The sequence below is a fragment of the Haliotis cracherodii genome, unplaced genomic scaffold, assembly GCF_022045235.1.
Source record: "Haliotis cracherodii isolate W230 unplaced genomic scaffold, xgHalCrac1.p SCAF_1, whole genome shotgun sequence".
NCBI classification, from domain to species: Eukaryota; Metazoa; Mollusca; class Gastropoda; order Lepetellida; family Haliotidae; genus Haliotis; species Haliotis cracherodii.
In genome coordinates, this window is record NW_027266264.1 from 59,506,955 (window position 1) to 59,527,576 (window position 20,622).

The 20,622-nt window shown below is 39.9% G+C and overlaps 1 protein-coding gene across 1 annotated transcript; it reads right to left on the minus strand.

Annotated features, from left to right (window-relative positions):
* Window positions 1-1,261: 1,261 nt before the first annotated feature.
* LOC139441159 (mitochondrial outer membrane protein SLC25A46-like) lies at window positions 1,262-20,382 on the minus strand. The gene is made up of 11 exons (XM_071237160.1): window positions 20,214-20,382; window positions 17,888-17,930; window positions 16,344-16,401; window positions 11,982-12,059; window positions 10,229-10,329; window positions 9,878-9,934; window positions 8,545-8,602; window positions 7,180-7,395; window positions 5,824-6,223; window positions 4,370-4,420; window positions 1,262-1,284 (listed from the first exon to the last, which is right to left on the minus strand). Exons 1-11 carry the CDS (start codon window positions 20,344-20,346, stop codon window positions 1,262-1,264), a joined length of 1,218 nt encoding a protein of 405 aa, XP_071093261.1. The 5' UTR covers window positions 20,347-20,382.
* Between the last annotated feature and the right edge of the window lie 240 nt (window positions 20,383-20,622).

Consider the following 20,622-nt stretch of genomic DNA (forward strand, 5'->3'; position numbering starts at 1 on the left):
ACATCATTAGACTGGGAAAACATACTAAGAATGGTACTTGTGGGCAGCTGAAGGAAAATAGGATGACACCATTAGACTGGGTAAACATACTAAGGCTGGTACTTGGAGGTAGCTGAAGGACAATAGGATGACACCATTAGACTGGGGAAACATACTACGGCTATTGCTTGGAGGTAGCTGAAGGACAATAGGATGATATCATTACACTGGGGAAACATACTAAGAATGGTACTTGGAGGCAGCTGAAGGACAATAGGATGACACCATTAGACTGGGGAAACATACTAAGAATGGTACTTGAAAGTAGCTGAAGGACAATAGGATGACATCATTAGACTGGGGAAACATACTAAGGCTGGTACTTGGAGGTAGCTGAAGGACAATAGGATGACATCATTAGACAGGGGAAACATACTAAGGATTGTACTTGGAAGTAGCTGAAGGACAATAGGATGACATCATTAGACTGGGGAAACATACTAAGGATGGTACTTGGAGGTAGCTAAAGGACAATCGGATGACATCATTAGACTGGGGAAACATACTAAGAATGGTACTTGAAAGTAGCTGAAGGACAATAGGATGACATCATTAGACTGGGGAAACATACTAAGGCTGGTACTTGGAGGTAGCTGAAGGACAATAGGATGACATCATTAGACAGGGGAAACATACTAAGGATTGTACTTGGAAGTAGCTGAAGGACAATAGGATGACATCATTAGACTGGGGAAACATACTAAGGCTGGTACTTGGAGGTGGCTGAAGGAAAAAAGGATGACATCATTAGACTGGGGAAACAGACTAAGGATTGGTACTTGGAGGTAGCTGAAGGACAATAGGATGACATCATTAGACTGGGGAAACATACTAAGGATGGTACTTGGAAGTAGCTGAAGGACAATAGGATGACATCATTAGACTGGGGAAACTTACTAAGGATGGTACTTGGAGGTAGCTGAAGGACAATAGGATGACATCATTAGACTGGGGAAACATACTAAGGATTGGTACTTGGGGGCAGCTGAAAGACAATAGGATGACATCATTACACTGGGGAAACATACTAAGGCTGGTACTTGGAGGTAGCTGAAGGACAATAGGATGACATCATTAGACTGGGGAAACATACTAAGAATGGTACTTGAAAGTAGCTGAAGGACAATAGGATGACATCATTAGACTGGGGAAACATACTAAGGCTGGTACTTGAAGGTAGCTGAAGGACAATACGATGACACCATTAGACTGGGGAAACATACTAAGGCTGGTACTTGGAGGTAGCTGAAGGACAATAGGATGACATCCTAATTTGTCAATCTTAGACCCGATCATTGCAGCAGTCCCAGTTTAATCAATTCAACACCACCTCACACAAAAGTTCAACACAAACCTTGGTAAGTCAGCTCAAGGCCCCCTCCAGCATTCCGGTCACATCTCCTCACCTAGCACTCAGGCACCCACCCCACCTAACATGCAGGCACCCACCCCACCTAGCACGCAGGCACCCACCCCACCTAGCACGCAGGCACCCACCCCACATAGCACGCAGGCACCCACCCCACCTAGCACGCAGGCACCAATCCCCACCCTAGCACGAAGGCACCCACCCCACCCTAGCATGCAGGCACCCACCCCACCCTAGCACGAAGGCACCCACCCCACCTAGCACGCAGGCACCCACCCCACCTAGCACGCAGGCACCCACCCCACCTAGCACGCAGGCACCCACCCCACCTAGCATGCAGGCACCCACCCCGCCTAGCACGCAGGCACCCACCCCACCTAGCACGCAGGCACCAAACCCCACCTATCATGCAGGCACCCACCCCACCCTAGCACGCAGGCACCCACCCCACCCTAGCACACAGGCACCCACCCCACCCTAGCACACAGGCACCCACCCCACCCTAGCATGCAGGCACCCACCCCACCCTAGCACGCAGGCACCCACCCCACCCTAGGATTGCAGGCAACCCCTCTCACCCTTTTAAGCCGTGAGTCACTTCTGTACCAACTCCTACTCGACTCAGTGCTGGTCTGTCAGGCAAAATTTTGCATAATGCCCTGCATGTTAGTAATATAACACCCACCGCACACAATTAAACAAGGACAAACATAATGTCTAAAACATTCCTTCATTCTGTTAATATGGGGTCATCACTCTGTTCAAAGTCTAGAAACCATATTCAACAAATCCTCAAGAAAGACAAAGAATAAATTATTTTATTTTAATATTTCTCCTACCATGATTATGGCATGTCATGTAACCATGGTAACAGTGTTTACACTGTTGTTACCATGGTTACTATAGCTGCATTATCCCGTTTCCATGGTTACATGCATCAGTTAGTCTACATCCACCAGTCGCAACATGACTGAATACATTAAAGCAATGTTACTTTCTAAGTCACCACTACATCTACCAGCTTCAGTTGGTATTCTCTTGTCACAAAAATGTTGCAATTTCAAGTCAATGAAGAAATTTACTTTCATCTGATGCCAAACTGGTGTCCGAAAAAAAAGTAAAAATACACCTCCAACGTGTCAGTAGAGGGCACATAAGCTGGAATGCTCTCACAGCCTGGTGTATTCTGTGGCCAAAAAAATATATATAATTCTGCCGTAAAAAAAATTTAAATTCTGCACCCAAACTTTGATAATTCTGCAAACAATTCTGCAATTTTTTAAGCTTTATTTCTGTGAACTTTGTAGTATTGCACCTGTTTGACTTGTGACAGGCATTTTAATGATAATCTTTTCCATGGCCAGAACAGCTTATTGAAGTGAATCTGGAGGTCACTAGTGTAAACATGCATACAAAAAAAAATTACATGCACTTTTGGTAAACAATAATACAAAGGTCAACTTCACAAGAAATATCCGTTCACATGTTGAAAACCAGCTTTCGAATCACATGCAAAAATAATATTCGAAACGAGTTCTGCACAAAATGTGATTTTCTGCAAGATTGGTACACTTGGAATTTCAGCAAAATATTCAGCGACCTCGGAATACCGCAGGGATTGCTCTGAGTAAAGGTTCACTTGGCAAAATCTGGTGTCCACTAGTGACACATGAGACAAATTCATCTCTACATGTAAGTTACAAATATTTCTTAGTACATTATGGCATGGACCTAAGATCTAGCTTTTGGTCCTTTTTGATCTGTTTTTCAACTCTCAAACAACATCTTTTGTGATGTGGCAATTTACAACACATCAAATAATATGTCATCATTAGCGACAACAGCCGAATCAGTAGCACCATGTCATAAGTAATGACAAGTGAAACATCTCTACGACTGCTACTACACTTGACACTGCAAGTTAGTTGATCTCAAAACTCAATACAAAGTGAAACTGGTAGCACTGCAACTTTCTTAGGACATCACATGTGAAACTATGCACCAATGCACCAGTACCATGGGAACACAGTGTTAACGATATGATACATTATAAACTCCACACTGTCTCTCTATGTGTCATGTCAAAGATTTGTGTCTTTATCAAGTCATTTACAAACTGATAATGTTTTACATTTGGGCTTTGGGCCAGAATTTGTTTCAACTTGTTTTATGAATGTTGATTAAAAAAACCCTGAAATATGAAAAATAAAAAAATGAAAAGTGATGTTTTTTCCATTCCACTAAGTAAAATGTTTGAAAAACCTCATTTCCTTTTGCTAAATCATTTAAAATACATGTATTATGTTTAAAAGCTATCATAAATTGATCTTAACCTTCAAAACACAACAAACTATGACCAATTACAACAGATTCATATCCATATCCATTATAAAAGGGAGGTACCATATTCGACGTAATAAGCGCCCTGGGCGCTCTCAAAATTAGAAATAGGGAGCTCTTATTAGAATCTAATTTTGGTGAAAAAAAAAACATCGTAAATTTCAAGGTTTATCAAAAGAAAGGTATTAAACATGGTAAAGGAAGATCTCATGTACATACTCTGTTAATCTGAAAAAAACATGTTCAGTGGTTGCTGAGAAGAGGTTGCGAAAGGCTAGTCATAGTTCACTAACATGAGCTGTTGTGGCACTTATTTTGATTTTTTAAAAAGATGTTTACATCGTTGTAGCTACGTTCAGTAGATCTGAGGAAGATATTTCAAATTTCAGTGCTAAGTGATGGACAGATAACTCACATGAACAATGTCAAGGTGGGCTAAAAATCAGGTTTTTCTCTAATTTTTTTCATATCAAATTATGAATACAATTTAATGATATTTGGGAGTTTGTGATATATATCATATTGCTAACAAAGTATCTCGTTACACATCGTGACCTGGTGTATTGTTTCAGGTCTACTATCAAGTACAAATGGTGGGACTAGCTATGGACACTGTCATACCCCGAGTGTAGCGTCTCTGGCCATATAGAGTATATGGCGCTTCATAGGAGGCTGCAAGCAGAAGATGTTTAGCAATACACATGACAATCAACATCAACTCTTGTCCTTGACCAACATGTTACCATGGTTACCTGCAGCACAGATGGGGAAACAATGGTGAGGTATGCTACAGGTAATGTCAGTTTATACCTGCCTCATACCCCAACTCAACCTATTTAACACACAGTTTGTCTACCACATTGTTACAGAGGTGCCACATTGTTATAACAGTGTACCACATTGTTATAACAGTAGGCAACATTGCTATAACAATCTACCACATTGTTATTATGTTATAACAATCTACCACTTTGTTATAACAATCTTCCTGAGGCAAAAGTGTCCACCAGCCTATCCTAGCACCTCATTTCCACCCTTGCTAATTCAAGCCTACTTTTCCTGGGTCGATCGTGGCGCAATCCTGTGTGGTAATAACCCTTGTGATGAAAATGAGATATGTCAATCAGATTGCTGTTCTTATTTCAAATGGCTTCAAAAATATGACACAACCATAGCAGACAAGCTGGTCATTCAGATTTGAGATTTGATCCCAGAAAAACAACATGACAGATTACCACAGTGAAAATACTTATTACTTCCTCTCTTGAGGCATGGAGGCATACAGACTACACAGTATCTAGTAACACTGCATATCGGGATAACATGAAATGCTCAGCAGGGGTCGTCTGAAAAATGCACTGCATCTCAGTCACTGCGATAAGCATTGGAGTTATAAAAAACAACGAAGTCTTCACTCAGATATATAATATAAAAGTACTTGGGCGGGTTGACTGAAAACTTTGAAGCACTTTGGAAATATTCGTCTTTGTTTAATTTTTATAACACTTTCAGTGCAAATTCGACATGCAATGGCTATGGCCATAACAAGGACAATGTTTTCGGAACCTGGATGTTGATTTTGTAAAATATTCTCTGATTGGACTATCAATATGTGCAATAGTCTTCTCCGGAGTGAGTCTGTTTTAGACAAAAAGGTAGGCTGGAAAGGGCAAGGGTGAAAACTAGACTTTGATGTAGGCTAGTGGACACACTTGCCTTGGGCAACGTGTTTTAACAGTCTATTAAATTGTCACAACAGTCTATCACATTGTGATAAAAGTCTACCATGGTGTAATAACAGTCTACCAAATTGTTATAATAGTCAGACAAATTATAACAACAGTTGGGCACATTGCTATAATCATGATGACAGTATACCACATTGCAATCAGCCTGCTTATCAGCCTGCATCCGAAAAATGAGATTTTTTAAAAGGGTATCGTTCCCGAACTTTACACAATGAATTCTACATGAAAACCAAGTCAGAGAAATGGGTATCACTATCATTTCAAGAAATATTTAGAAAACCACATTCATTTTCCAGTGGAAACAGGTGGATCTGAAACAATACTTACACATTCTTTGTGGTGTCTGGTGGCGTCTTCTTGGAGAGAGCTCATGGGACAGTTTTTCAAATAAATACTTAGCCATTTTTAAAATGGCAGCATGGAGAGCATATTGCAGAACAAGTGCACCAAAACCTTTGTAAAATCCAAAAGGTCCTTCTTCTAATAATATGCACTTGAAACAGTCTACAAAGCCCTCATATCCCGTGCTGATTGGTAGTACACCAGTGCCGATGTCTGTGTTGTCAATGATGGTGCGTGTTCCCTGTACATACATGCGATGCAACACCGTCTCTAGTGGGTAGAGCATCAGGTCAGCCAATAGGCTGCCTGTGAATGTTGCCAGGAGGTCGGGGAAGTAGATCTCATAAACTGATCTCCCTGTGTCCCCAACATCAACACTGTGGTCCTGTCAACAAACATACAGACTATGTATTCCCTGTTATAACCAAGCCACCCAATCTGACAACCAAGTCATCAAGCCTGACAAACAAGGCACCAAGCTTGACAACCTAGTCACCAAGCCTGACAACCAAGGCACCAAGCCTGATAACCAAGTCACCAAGCCTGACAACCAAGTCACCAAGCCCTACAACCAAGTCATCAAGCCTGACAAGCAAGTCACTTAGCCTGACAACCAAGTCATCAAGCCTGACAGCTACGTCATCACACCTGACAACCAAGGCATCAAACCTGACAACCAATTAAAGCACCAAGTCTGACAACCAAGTCACCAAGCCTGACAACCAAGTCATCAAGCCTGAAAACCATGTCACCAAGCCTGATAACCAAGTCACTAAGCCTGACAACCAAGTCACCAAGCCGGACAACCAAGTCATCAAGCCTGACAACCAAGTCACCAAGCCTGACAACCAAGGCACCAAGTCACCAAGCCTGACAACCAAGTCACCAGTTTGACAACCAAGTCATCAAGTCTGACAACAAAGTCACCAAGCCTGACAACCAAGTCACCAATTTGACAACCAAGTCACCAAGCCTGATAACCAAGTCATCAAGCCTGACAACCAAGTCATCTAGCCTGACAAGTAAGTCACCAAGTCTGACAAGTAAGTCACAAAGCCTGACAACCAAGTCATCTAGCCTGACAAGTAAGTCACCAAGCCTGACAACCAAGTCATCAAGCCTGATAACCAAGTCATCAAGCCTGACAACCAAGTCATCTAGCCTGACAAGTAAGTCACCAAGCCTGACAAGTAAGTCATCAAGCCTGACAACCAAGTCACCAAGCCTGGCAAATCAAATCCAGTTAAGCTGCCTCTTACACAAGCTATAGAGTACTCGCGGCCTAAAAAACTGAAGTAGACGTCAATCTGGTGCTGATGTTGATGTGGTGCAAGTACTGACCCGGAGCTCCTGCTGCTCTGACCGGATGGTGGATGTCACTGTGAACTGCGCTAAAGACGTGATGACGTAGTGGGACAACTGGTAGGCAACTGTGGGCAAGATGAGGCGCCACACCGGCAGCAGGCGTGTAGTCTGGGGCATGCCCCACCCAAACACCCTTGTCAGGCCTTCCTTCACAGAGTCCAGGATCCCTGGCTTCTCGCTGGCTATGTCACTCTGCATACAACACGTCATTGACACATCAAAACAAAGTGTGGTATAGGTGGTAGTCAAATTATTACTCAAATGAGGCTTGACTGACGGACATGGGAAGAGTTTAAGATAAATCAAGAACAAATGCCAGCTCGAAGTGTCCTACCATTTCAGCCACTAGAATATGGACACTGATTGTAGCTGTCAACAATTCAATAACAAAGCAAAGTGAGTTGGAGAAAGCTAATCCTTTAGTTTGGGAGAAGATATAAGATGGGATACACAAGACACTACCTGAATTGTCTCTATGAGGCTGTATGAGATCTCAATTAGATGTGTGTGTGATGGGGAAACTAGAGATACACAAGACAATACCTGAATTGTCTCTATGAGGCTGTATGAGATCTCAGTTAGATGTGTGTGTGATGGGAAACTAGAGATACAAAAGACACTACCTGAATTGTCTCTATGAGGCTGTATGAGATCTCAATTAGATGTGTGTGTGATGGGAAACTAGAGATACACAAGACAATACCTGAATTGTCTCTATGAGGCTGTATGAGATCTCAATTAGATGTGTGTGTGATGGGAAACTAGAGATACACAAGACACTACCTGAATTGTCTCTATGAGGCTGTATGAGATCTCAATTAGATGTGTGTGTGATGGGAAACTAGAGATACACAAGACACTACCTGAATTGTCTCTATGAGGCCGTATTAGATCTCAATTAGATGTGTGTGTGATGGGAAACTAGAGATACACAAGACACTACCTGAATTGTCTCTATGAGGCTGTATGAGATCTCAATTAGATGTGTGTGTGATGGGAAACTAGAGATACAAAAGACACTACCTGAATTGTCTCTATGAGGCTGTATGAGATCTCAATTAGATGTGTGTGTGTGATGGGAAACTAGAGATACACAAGACACTACCTGAATTGTCTCTATGAGGCTGTATGAGATCTCAATTAGATGTGTGTGTGATGGGAAACTAGAGATACACAAGACACTACCTGAATTGTCTCTATGAGATCTCAATTAGATGTGTGTGTGTGATGGGAAACTAGAGATACACAAGACACTATCTGAATTGTCTCTATGAGGCTGTATGAGATCTCAATTAGATGTGTGTGTGTGTGATGGGAAACTAGAGATACACAAGACACTACCTGAATTGTCTCTATGAGGCTGGCAGCAAAGAAGGGTGTGGTCACCACAGTGGACAGGCTGAAGGAGAGATGGACATTCCATTACAACACCAGAAATACCATCATAAACAATAACCTTTGCCACAATTTAATGCATGAACTACAGTTATCATAGGTGTTCCAAACACAATAAAGATTTTGTCATACTTCATATCTGGTTTATCCCCAAAATACAAATGTTAAACAGGCACATTATTTCACCTGTGTACCTCTGCAGCTACTTCTGCTGTTACCAGGCAATAGCATTGCATGCATTGGCAGTTTATTGTCTTCAATGATTAGATTAAACAAGCAGGCTTTGGCGGGGTAGCTTGGATTGGAAACATCGCTGACGTGTGTGATGCTTCAGCTGCGCCCTGATATGACGTGTATATTGTGGCCAACACCTAATTATACGGTATTATCACTCTCGCTTGGTAAATACAAGAATTCTGACACTCGTTTCATAAAATTAGTGTGACACACATGCTCTTATAATATTTCTTTATTACCCATTATCTCTTCATTCTTTGAAAATGAACTGATTATGACCGCTGTCTTAGATGTCAAATGACGTCAACAATCTTCAGCTATGACGTTGTTTCTAGAGTGATGTCATTCTCTCTTTACGTCACAATAACATTCCACGTCATCCGGTTGACGTACACAATACCCTGGTGTTTGTAACCCTTTACACTTATGCACAGGAAGTGATATCTGCACTGGTGCACAAACGATTTTCATTAACTTGGTTACTTCTAACCCTGTGGGTAATAAATACTGTTATCTGGCTGTAGATGTTATAAGTTTTTTACACATGATTGTTAGTGGCAGCAAAAAGAAACGCTCATAAATTGTCATTAGTTGTTGTGGTAAGGTTTTTCTGTTAGTTGCATCCCCTTGGCAGCTAAGGTTGAGATTGTACTGACTTTTGTCATTGTAACCTAGACCTGTGTGTTTCAATATTTGTCATTTATTCATTGATCTTGTGTAGATCTTTACTGATATCACAGGTTTTTTCAATTAGGAAATCACCCTGTAACAACACTCAAATAAGCCATCATTATGTTCAGGAACTGTACCTGAATCCTTCATAATACAGTCCACAAAAGGTTGCAGAGAGATTCATTGATCCAAGGACACAGTCATCTGTCAGTGGGTCCTACCTAACATTGTGCAAGCCATGTTCTGTCTCTAATACTGTACCCAAAGAGATGACATTCCGTCCCCTAGGAGTAACACAATGAAGCCATTTGTCAGATAGATAAGAGACCTGATCTACACACAAGCCACACAATACACTGTAGCAACTCACGCTTTTAGAAGGAGATGTTCACCATATTTCTTCAAGGAACTGTGTCGAGAAATTTCCCTGAAGAAAGAAAGAAAATTCTATAAGAGCAGTCTACTGCAACCTTATGACTATTGTGTTTGGTTGGGGTTTAACACCACAAAATTCCAGCTATATGATGGCGCCTGTAATTAAATAAGTAATTGGTATATTCTCTGCTGTGGCAGTCTGCACGTTCAATAAACACAAACTGTCTTCAATAAACACCTTCATAAAAAAACATAAAATGATAACCATGATAAACGCTCTTCAAATCAGTTGTACTTTATCCTATACTAGCAACAGCTTGAGAAATGCACATATGCAGAATCTTACTTTGGGAAAGGCGTGAGTTCACTGATGACCGTCTCGCTGACCATGAAGATTCCCCGCACCACAAACACACTCCCAATCCCCTTCCACATTGTTGTCATGCCCTGCAACACAATCATCGGCCATCAATGTCAAAGCAGGAAATTAACTTTGGACACCAAAAAGCTACCTTCTTTATTTGTTATGTACCATCTTTTCGCATCTTTTGGTATGAAACAGCTTGGCTTGGAACTACCAAACTTCTGCTCCCTGGGCGAACACTCTAGCCACTAGACCAAGGTGCCGACTAGGTGTGATTCCATGCTCAGCAATGTCTGTGAGTATGAGTAGGTGGGTTCACATTTAACATCACATCAGCAATAATTCAACCACATAGGGACTTCACACCATGGACATCAATGTCAAGGCTCCATATTAACTCTAACATCAACCAGGGGTGGTCGGGTAGCCTAGTGGTAAAAGCGTTCACTTGTCACGCTGAAGACCCGGGTTTGATTCCTGACATGGGTACAATGTATGAAGACCATTTCTGGTGTCCCCAGCCGTGATATTGCTGGAGTAATGCTAAAAGCGGCGTAAAATCAAACTCACTTACTAACATCAACCATGAGGTGCTGTAACTACCTTCAGAAATAATGCACTCACATGTTGCCCTGAAGATTCCAGGATCATCTAAAAAATCCAATGTACCCAATACTAATGCCTAAGGCTAAAAAAAATCTTGGTCCAGGTACTGCCCACATCATCATAAACTTCAGTGCACATTTTTTTTTTCCATTTTCAATTTGTTTTGTGCATTGTGTTAAAGTATTAGGATTTTTTTTAAATTTTTAAAATGGAAATAAAAACAAAACGTGTGGCAGACTTAATGATTATGCGGGTGGTGCCTCAGAACCAAGACTAATATTTGTTTTAGCCTAAGAACCAGGGCCCCGTTCCACAAAGCGATCGTAGCGCTACGACTGTCGTAAGTCTAAGTTAAAGTATGGGAGTTACAATCATCTTAGCGCTACAATCACTTTGTGTAACAGGACCCTGGACTCAATTAAGCTATATAAAACATGCACCAGTGCAACAAATTATTGCAAAACACAACCTAATATTTATGTGCACATGCACCAAGCCGCATGTAAATAAAATTCAAATTTGTGTCTTGACTAACCTTTTGAACACAACATAATAATACCTATAAGATTTATTTACAATACTACATCCTAATCCCTAAGTTGTGTGTAAATTGACATGCTTTCCTGAGCTTGACATCATCACCCAGTTGGTTCTTCACGATTATGTTCTATACTGTAGCTTCATCTATCACTGAAGTTGACCACTGTGTCACATTATGATATTTACATTATCCAACTAATGCTGATAATTAGGCCTTATATGACAGTTGCCAATGATGACATTGCCACATAATTACTGGAACAGCAAGCAGTATAACTGTATAAAAGTCATGACACAATCATCAGAGATCTTAAATTTTATCTATTTAGACAAGTTTGTGCATCTCACATTTTAATTTTGATAAATTAATGTGACCAGGGTGCAACCTGGTTTTGTCGGGTGCAACCTGGTTTTGTCTGGTGCAACTAAGTTTTGATGTCAACATGCACCTGGTGCTAGTTAAATCAAGTTACTTAAATTGAGCCCTGGGAGTTGTACGAACTTGGAATGATATGAAATATTGTGAGGACCCCTTATGTCAGAGGTAGAACCTGAGGAACCTTTCAGAGCTGTGTGTTACCATAGTTACCTGATGCCTCTGGAGGTTGATGAGAACCTGGAAGAGCGTGAACGGGGTCACATGGTACCACTCTCCATTGTGGTGCACCTGCAACAACCAATGGGACAACTCAAGTCTCAAAGACAACTGGACATCAAATTAAAAAAAAATGTTTTAAAAAGCATACCAGTACTGCAAGCTCCTATTGACTGCCATTATTTCACACATACTCAACCATGTAATCTGCCTGCAACTAGTGACTGTGTCCTAGTAATCCACACATATCAAATGGTAGAGGACTGACCATTTACTATTCTAGTGAGGGCTGGGATTTGTTTAGAGACAAAACATTTTCCACAACATAGTATTTTTTCAGACAAATTATTTCTTTAAAAAAATGCCAGTACCTATTCAGTCTGCAATTTGGTCCATGCTTTACATTTCAATCATACTAATCACTCTGCAACTTGTGTCTGTGTTTCACTTTTCACTCATATTAATCAGTCTGCAACTTGTGTTCATGCTTCACATTTCAATCATACTAATCTGTCTGCAACTGGTGTCCGTGCTTCACATTTCAATTATACTAATCTGTCTGCAACTTGTGTCTGTGCTTCACATTTCAATCATACTAATCTGTCAGCAACTGGTGTCCGTGCTTCACATTTCAATCATACTAATCTGTCTGCAACTTGTGTCCGTGCTTCACATTTCAATCATACTAATCAGTCAGCAACTGGTGTCCGTGCTTCACATTTCAATCATACTAATCAGTCAGCAACTGGTGTCCGTGCTTCACATTTCAATCATACTAATCTGTCAGCAACTGGTGTCCATGCTTCACATTTCAATCATACTAATCTGTCAGCAACTGGTGTCCGTGCTTCACATTTCACTCATACTAATCTGTCTGCAACTTGTGTCTGTGCTTCACATTTCACTCATATTAATCAGTCTGCAACTTGTGTACATGCTTCACATTTCAATCATACTAATCTGTCTGCAACTTGTGTCCGTGCTTCACATTTCAATCATACTAATCAGTCAGCAACTGGTGTCCGCGCTTCACATTTCAATAATACTAATCATTCTGCAACTTGTGTCTGTGCTTCACATTTCACTCATATTAATCAGTCTGCAACTTGTGTCCATGCTTCACATTTCAATCATACTAATCTGTCTGCAATTTGGTCCATGCTTTACATTTCAATCATACTAATCATTCTGCAACTTGTGTCTGTGTTTCACATTTCACTCATATTAATCAGTCTGCAACTTGTGTCCATGCTTCACATTTCAATCATACTAATCTGTCTGCAACTGGTGTCCGTGCTTCACATTTCAATTATACTAATCTGTCTGCAACTTGTGTCTGTGCTTCACATTTCAATCATACTAATCTGTCAGCAACTGGTGTCCGTGCTTCACATTTCACTCATACTAATCTGTCTGCAACTTGTGTCCGTGCTTCACATTTCAATCATACTAATCTGTCTGCAACTTGTGTACATGCTTCACATTTCACTCATACTAATCAGTCAGCAACTGGTGTCCGCGCTTCACATTTCAATAATACTAATCTGTCTGCAACTTGTGTCCGCGCTTCACATTTCAATAATACTAATCATTCTGCAACTTGTGTACATGCTTCAAATTTCAATCATACTAATCTGTCTGCAACTTGTGTCCGTGCTTCACATTTCAATCATACTAATCTGTCAGCAACTGGTGTCCGTGCTTCACATTTCAATAATACTAATCAGTCTGCAACTTGTGTCTGTGCTTCACTTTTCACTCATATTAATCAGTCTGCAACTTGTGTCCATGCTTCACATTTCAATAATACTAATCAGTCTGCAACTTGTGTCTGTGCTTCACTTTTCACTCATATTAATCAGTCTGCAACTTGTGTCCATGCTTCACATTTCACTCATACTAATCAGTCTGCAACTTGTGTCTGTTTCACATTTCACTCATACTAATCTGTCTGCAACTGGTGTCTGTGCTTCACATTTCAATCATACTAATCAGTCTGCAACTTGTGTCTGTGCTTCACATTTCACTCATACTAATCAGTCTGCAACTTGTGTCTGTTTCACATTTCACTCATACTAATCAGTCTGCAACTGGTGTCTGTGCTTCACATTTCAATCATACTAATCAGTCTGCAACTTGTGTCCGTGCTTCACATTCAATCATACTAATCAGTCTGCAACTTCTGTCTGTGCTTCACATTTCACTCATATTAATCAGTCTGCAACTTGTGTCCATGCTTCACATTTCAATCATACTAATCAGTCTGCAACTTGTGTCTGTTTCACATTTCACTCATACTAATCTGTCTGCAACTGGTGTCTGTGCTTCACATTTCAATCATACTAATCAGTCTGCAACTTGTGTCTGTGCTTCACATTTCAATCATACTAATCTGTCTGCAACTGGTGTCCGTGCTTCACATTTCAATTATACTAATCTGTCTGCAACTTGTGTCTGTGCTTCACATTTCAATCATACTAATCTGTCAGCAACTGGTGTCCGTGCTTCACATTTCACTCATACTAATCTGTCTGCAATTTGGTCCATGCTTTACATTTCAATCATACTAATCATTCTGCAACTTGTGTCTGTGTTTCACATTTCACTCATATTAATCAGTCTGCAACTTGTGTCCATGCTTCACATTTCAATCATACTAATCTGTCTGCAACTGGTGTCCGTGCTTCACATTTCAATTATACTAATCTGTCTGCAACTTGTGTCTGTGCTTCACATTTCAATCATACTAATCTGTCAGCAACTGGTGTCCGTGCTTCACATTTCACTCATACTAATCTGTCTGCAACTTGTGTCCGTGCTTCACATTTCAATCATACTAATCTGTCTGCAACTTGTGTACATGCTTCACATTTCACTCATACTAATCAGTCAGCAACTGGTGTCCGCGCTTCACATTTCAATAATACTAATCTGTCTGCAACTTGTGTCCGCGCTTCACATTTCAATAATACTAATCATTCTGCAACTTGTGTACATGCTTCAAATTTCAATCATACTAATCTGTCTGCAACTTGTGTCCGTGCTTCACATTTCAATCATACTAATCTGTCAGCAACTGGTGTCCGTGCTTCACATTTCAATAATACTAATCAGTCTGCAACTTGTGTCTGTGCTTCACTTTTCACTCATATTAATCAGTCTGCAACTTGTGTCCATGCTTCACATTTCAATAATACTAATCAGTCTGCAACTTGTGTCTGTGCTTCACTTTTCACTCATATTAATCAGTCTGCAACTTGTGTCCATGCTTCACATTTCACTCATACTAATCAGTCTGCAACTTGTGTCTGTTTCACATTTCACTCATACTAATCTGTCTGCAACTGGTGTCTGTGCTTCACATTTCAATCATACTAATCAGTCTGCAACTTGTGTCTGTGCTTCACATTTCACTCATACTAATCAGTCTGCAACTTGTGTCTGTTTCACATTTCACTCATACTAATCAGTCTGCAACTGGTGTCTGTGCTTCACATTTCAATCATACTAATCAGTCTGCAACTTGTGTCCGTGCTTCACATTCAATCATACTAATCAGTCTGCAACTTCTGTCTGTGCTTCACATTTCACTCATATTAATCAGTCTGCAACTTGTGTCCATGCTTCACATTTCAATCATACTAATCAGTCTGCAACTTGTGTCTGTTTCACATTTCACTCATACTAATCTGTCTGCAACTGGTGTCTGTGCTTCACATTTCAATCATACTAATCAGTCTGCAACTTGTGTCTGTGCTTCACATTTCAATCATACTAATCAGTCAGCAACTGGTGTCCGTGCTTCACATTTCAATAATACTAATCAGTCTGCAACTTGTGTCTGTGCTTCACATTTCACTCATATTAATCAGTCTGCAACCTGTGTCCACGCTTCACATTTCACTCATACTAATCAGTCTGCAACTTGTGTCTGTTTCACATTTCAATCATACTAATCAGTCTGCAACTGGTGTCTGTGTTTCACATTTCAATCATACTAATCAGTCTGCAACTTGTGTCTGTGCTTCACATTCAATCATACTAATCAGTCTGCAACTTGTGTCTGTGCTTCACATTTCACTCATATTAATCAGTCTGCAACCTGTGTCCATGCTTCACATTTCACTCATACTAATCAGTCTGCAACTTGTGTCTGTTTCACATTTCACTCATACTAATCAGTCTGCAACTGGTGTCTGTGCTTCACATTTCAATCATGCTAATCAGTCTGCAACTTGTGTCTGTGCTTCACATTTCACTCATACTAATCAGTCAGCAACCTGTCTCTGTGCTTCACATTTCATTCATACTAATCTTCCTTTATGTGTTCCCCAGGGACAGTACTGAGCACCTCACCTGACACTGTCTTCTCAACACAATACATGGATGTGCCAGGACCTGCTCTGCAAATATACTGTAACAAACAAATCATACATGTGTTCAAATATGAAAACTATATATGATGGATACAAGACTCTAAGGCCATATTACTATTCAGTGAATTAGTATTCCATGTTTAATCCAATAGATCAATCTCATTCAAATCAGATCTTTTACTCTGATATGACACCTCTCCGCATGAAGATCTGAGGTCACCTTCATAGGAGATCCCACCAGTTGAACTTTTACATCAGCCAATCAGTGTTTAGGTTTCTGAATTCTTGGCAGAAGAGGGCAAAGCATTCAGACAAGCATATCTGATTTCTGTTTCTCAAAAACAAATATAATCACGGAATTGCGATTGCCAAAAACATTTTGGGGATATTTGATACATCCCTCTGATTATGAGCATCATGATGATCATAGTACATGTACCTACACCAAAAGGGTGTACTATCAAGGTATAGTTGTGTTCTGTGGCCACTTTCATGAGCAGCTTTAGCTAAGATTGAATTTCAGTATCAAGGCCGAAAAGAAATGAAGCTTAATCATTTTAGAAAGCTGACCTCTCATTGGCTCAAAGACCCATTCATCCATTTTGATTGGGCAATTAAAGTTTGCTCAGGGTCACCTGATACGACCCTCCATGGAGGTGTCATCAGACTTCGACACAGAGAGGCATCCATCACTGTAAAAGATCTTCTTTTATTGAGATTGTTTCAGTACTCTATTTTCTTGAGTATAGTCCACACTTTCTTTCCAAAAAATACAGCTGTTGTAGAAGGGGGTGCTCATTATACATGCCATAATGAGTTTTGATGTTTTTTCCCCCAACACAAAGACATTAACGTGAGCATGTAACACCGGAAATACCATGTCAACAAATCTGTACTGAAGTATGCAAGTTAATCATGTAATTACACTGTCTGTTTATAAAAAGTGTTTATTGTATATCTAGACTTATGTTTGTAACCTATTTCATTAAATGCTACTGAAACGAACTTTAGTTGACAGAGAATGGAAACATATATCATAAAGTCATATTTGTTGTAGATTGATGACTCTGTGTCCATGCAACTGCTGCTCCAAAGACAGTAGTCATGTAGTCATGCTTGACTATGTGTGTGACATGGGAACTAATATTACTTGCATGGTTCATTCCAGAATGTTAAACACATCCATGTCTTCACTCTTCAAACCACCATGCTTGTAATCACCTGGTAATGTCTTAAGTTATGAAGAAGGGATTAACATGTTGTGGAGTCCTCTCACACAAAACACAGCCATACATAACAAGCTCCAGAACCTGCCTGTCGTGTGTATAGTGAGTGAGTGAGTGAGTGAGTATGGTTTTACGCCGCTTTTAGCAATATTCCAGCAATATCACTGCGGGGTACACCAGAAATGGGCTTCACACATTGTACCCATGTTGGGAATCGAACCCGGGTGCTCGGCGTGACGAGCGAACGCTTTAACCACTAGGCTAACCGACCACTCATCGTGTGTATAGGAATACCTACCTGGACAGTCCAATACTGAAACCAGCAAACTTCTGGATCTGATCTGAAAAACAACAGTTTCTCTCTACAACAGTACATAGGTTGGGAAGCTCAATTTATCATGCTTATCAGATGTGTTAGATAACATAAAACATAATGGTGTGCAACCACATAATTTTTTTCTCTTCTTCACTTTTTTCAGTACTTGTAGGCCACGGACCTTTTTGTACAACAAATACGATTTAGGTGAAAACAGTATAAAAATATAACACATTATTTTTTTTCTTAGCTTTTTTTAACAAAAGGAATTTTTAACATAATTGCATATTATCAGAGTTGGAGTATTTGTGTTCTTACCGCCTTAGCATAAACAAGTATTTTTCTGCATTCATATTGATAATCATGATAGGGTTTTGCAGTGACAGTCGTGTACTATTAAACTTCAGAATACAAGTTGCATGTTATACAAGTACTTCAAAGGAAACATTGGAATTGTCACTTCACAAACACGATTTTCTCTTGAGCGTGATGTGTAAATAGACGATTTAGAATAACTGTAAAGTCAGTTTTAGCTACACAAGATTTTCTTGTAATCAATTAGCCCCCAATTTGTATTTTTCAATATTCTTAATTGCAGCAATCAGCAATACAGAAGCTATATGACAGTGACTTAAAGACAATCAAATCTGGGCCAGGCAAACCAGTGCCAACGCATGTTTGCTTGGCAAGTTTATAAGAAAAAGGAGTAATCTCCCTTGCCCAACCCTGGCTCTTGTTTCTTGTTTGTCTGCATGTTCTGTTCTACATGTGTGTGCCAATAAATCCTATAATGAAGAGTTCTCTCCTGTCCTGTTTAATCATAAGTTATACAGTTCCTTCAACATAAACAGGCACAGTGGTTGACAGTGTGAACAACAATTCTAAGTGTAAGGGCACATTGACACACAATAACACAAGTCACCCATTGTTTGTTTGTTTGTTTGTTGTTTAACACCACACTCAGCAATATTCCATCTATATGGCAGCAGTCTGTGAATAATTGAGTCTGGACCAGACAATCCAGTGATTGATATCATGAGCATTGATCTTTGCAAATTAGGATACGATGACATGCATCAACCAAGTCAGCGAGCCTGACCACCCGATCCCATTAGTCGCCACTTACGACAAGCAAAGTCGCCTTTAACTGCAAGCCTCACAACGGGTCTTAACCAATTGTAATCATCTCATCATCATTGTCTCATATGAGTAAAATAGTGTGAGGACTATAATTTGACAAATATCCAAATTTTGTGAAAAGGTTTCGCACTTTCAATTACTTTTTGAGTTTTAAAGCCGACCTGCAAGAATTATGTGGAGAACTGTGCACCAAAACATGTCTGTTCATTCATGAAAACCCCGATAAAGTATGAAACCAATCAGTTGTTCAAAAATAGGAGACATCACTTGAGTGCAGCGGAAGTTTAGTTTACAGATGAGGTAATAAAGGTCATGCCTTTGTCGAGGATTTTTATTTTATTTTGAAATGTAGCTGAAATTCTATTGTTGAAGACATCACCTACTGGTATGAAGCAGAATTTGAGTTTTGATTCACTCATCCCTCAAAATATCAGCAATACCATTTTAACTGCTTGAAAATAGGGTACATCAGGATACATAAGTGAAGTTGAACGCTGATCACTTGCCACTGAGAAGCTATCAGCTACTAGACTTTTTAGGGCCTATGTATCCCTGTGTTATGGGTTTTTCCGACGCTTAAGAAAATTCGTAATTTTCTCTCTAATCGCATGAAGAACTGAAAAACATCTCATTCACTTTTAAGTGATAACTTTCTCTTAAAAACAAGCCATCATCTGAGTAAATACATGGACCCTAAATATATCACTCGTATTAAGTGTCCATGGTAAATACAATGTCTGTGTGATGATACACGTCCCGTTATAGCGCGAGTAGATAAACATGGCCGTCCGAAAAAAATATGATCCGACGATATCATTCTGATGCTAATCTAGAAATGATCAAATTGTACATAAGCTAAATATCATGTTTGTTCTTTTAATAAAAATCCGTAAGACAAGGTCTTGTTTTGACTGTTGGGCCCCTTCTAGATTGTCGGCTATCTGTGTCCTGGAAAATGAACGGCTCTGCACCCTGACATACATCCTCGTTATCTCTCTTTAGTTTGCGTTTACTTTGCGCCAGGGCTTCCGTCAACCAAACGTAGATATAAAAAAACTAACATTAGTAACATAAAAAAACGTGTTCAGATGTAAATCATAAGATGTTGATCTTGACGAAATTTCAATGTCACAATATCCCGTTTGTCATGAACATGATTAGGCATTACCTATCTGGGTTTTAACGCTGTCGCCAGCATCTCTTTCGTCTGTATCCTCATCTTCATATCCTCGTCGTCTGGCCCCACTAGCGGCATTCGAAGGGCTCGAAAATGGCCTGTCGTTCATTATATGTGTACCCATCGAAATTTACACAATTCCAAAATGTTCATCTTTTCCTCAAACGGTTTAGAGTTATTTCCCTTAGATTAAAATACGGAAATTATGTGAATGTTTATAGTCGGAGCGATCCATCAAAATATATAAATTTATTTATAACGGTACAACATTGCTACAAACTAATTGCTTTGTCCATCTAAAACTAATGGAGTTCACACAATCGTACCTGTTACACCAAATGTAGCTATTAAACTTCAAATGAAAAGAATGCACTTCACTAAAAATATTGAAACTGGTACG

Bases quoted from the DNA above. Each gene is read 5' to 3' on its own strand.
- LOC139441159 (XM_071237160.1), bottom strand. From the start codon at position 20,346: ATGGGTACACATATAATGAACGACAGGCCATTTTCGAGCCCTTCGAAT. The intron at 9,935-10,228 runs GTAAGATTCTGC...TTCTTTCTTCAG, and splicing joins GAACTCACGCCTTTCCCAAA to GGAAATTTCTCGACACAGTT. The intron at 1,285-4,369 runs GTATGACAGTGT...ATTGTCCTTCAG, and splicing joins CCAGAGACGCTACACTCGGG to CTACCTCCAAGTACCAGCCT.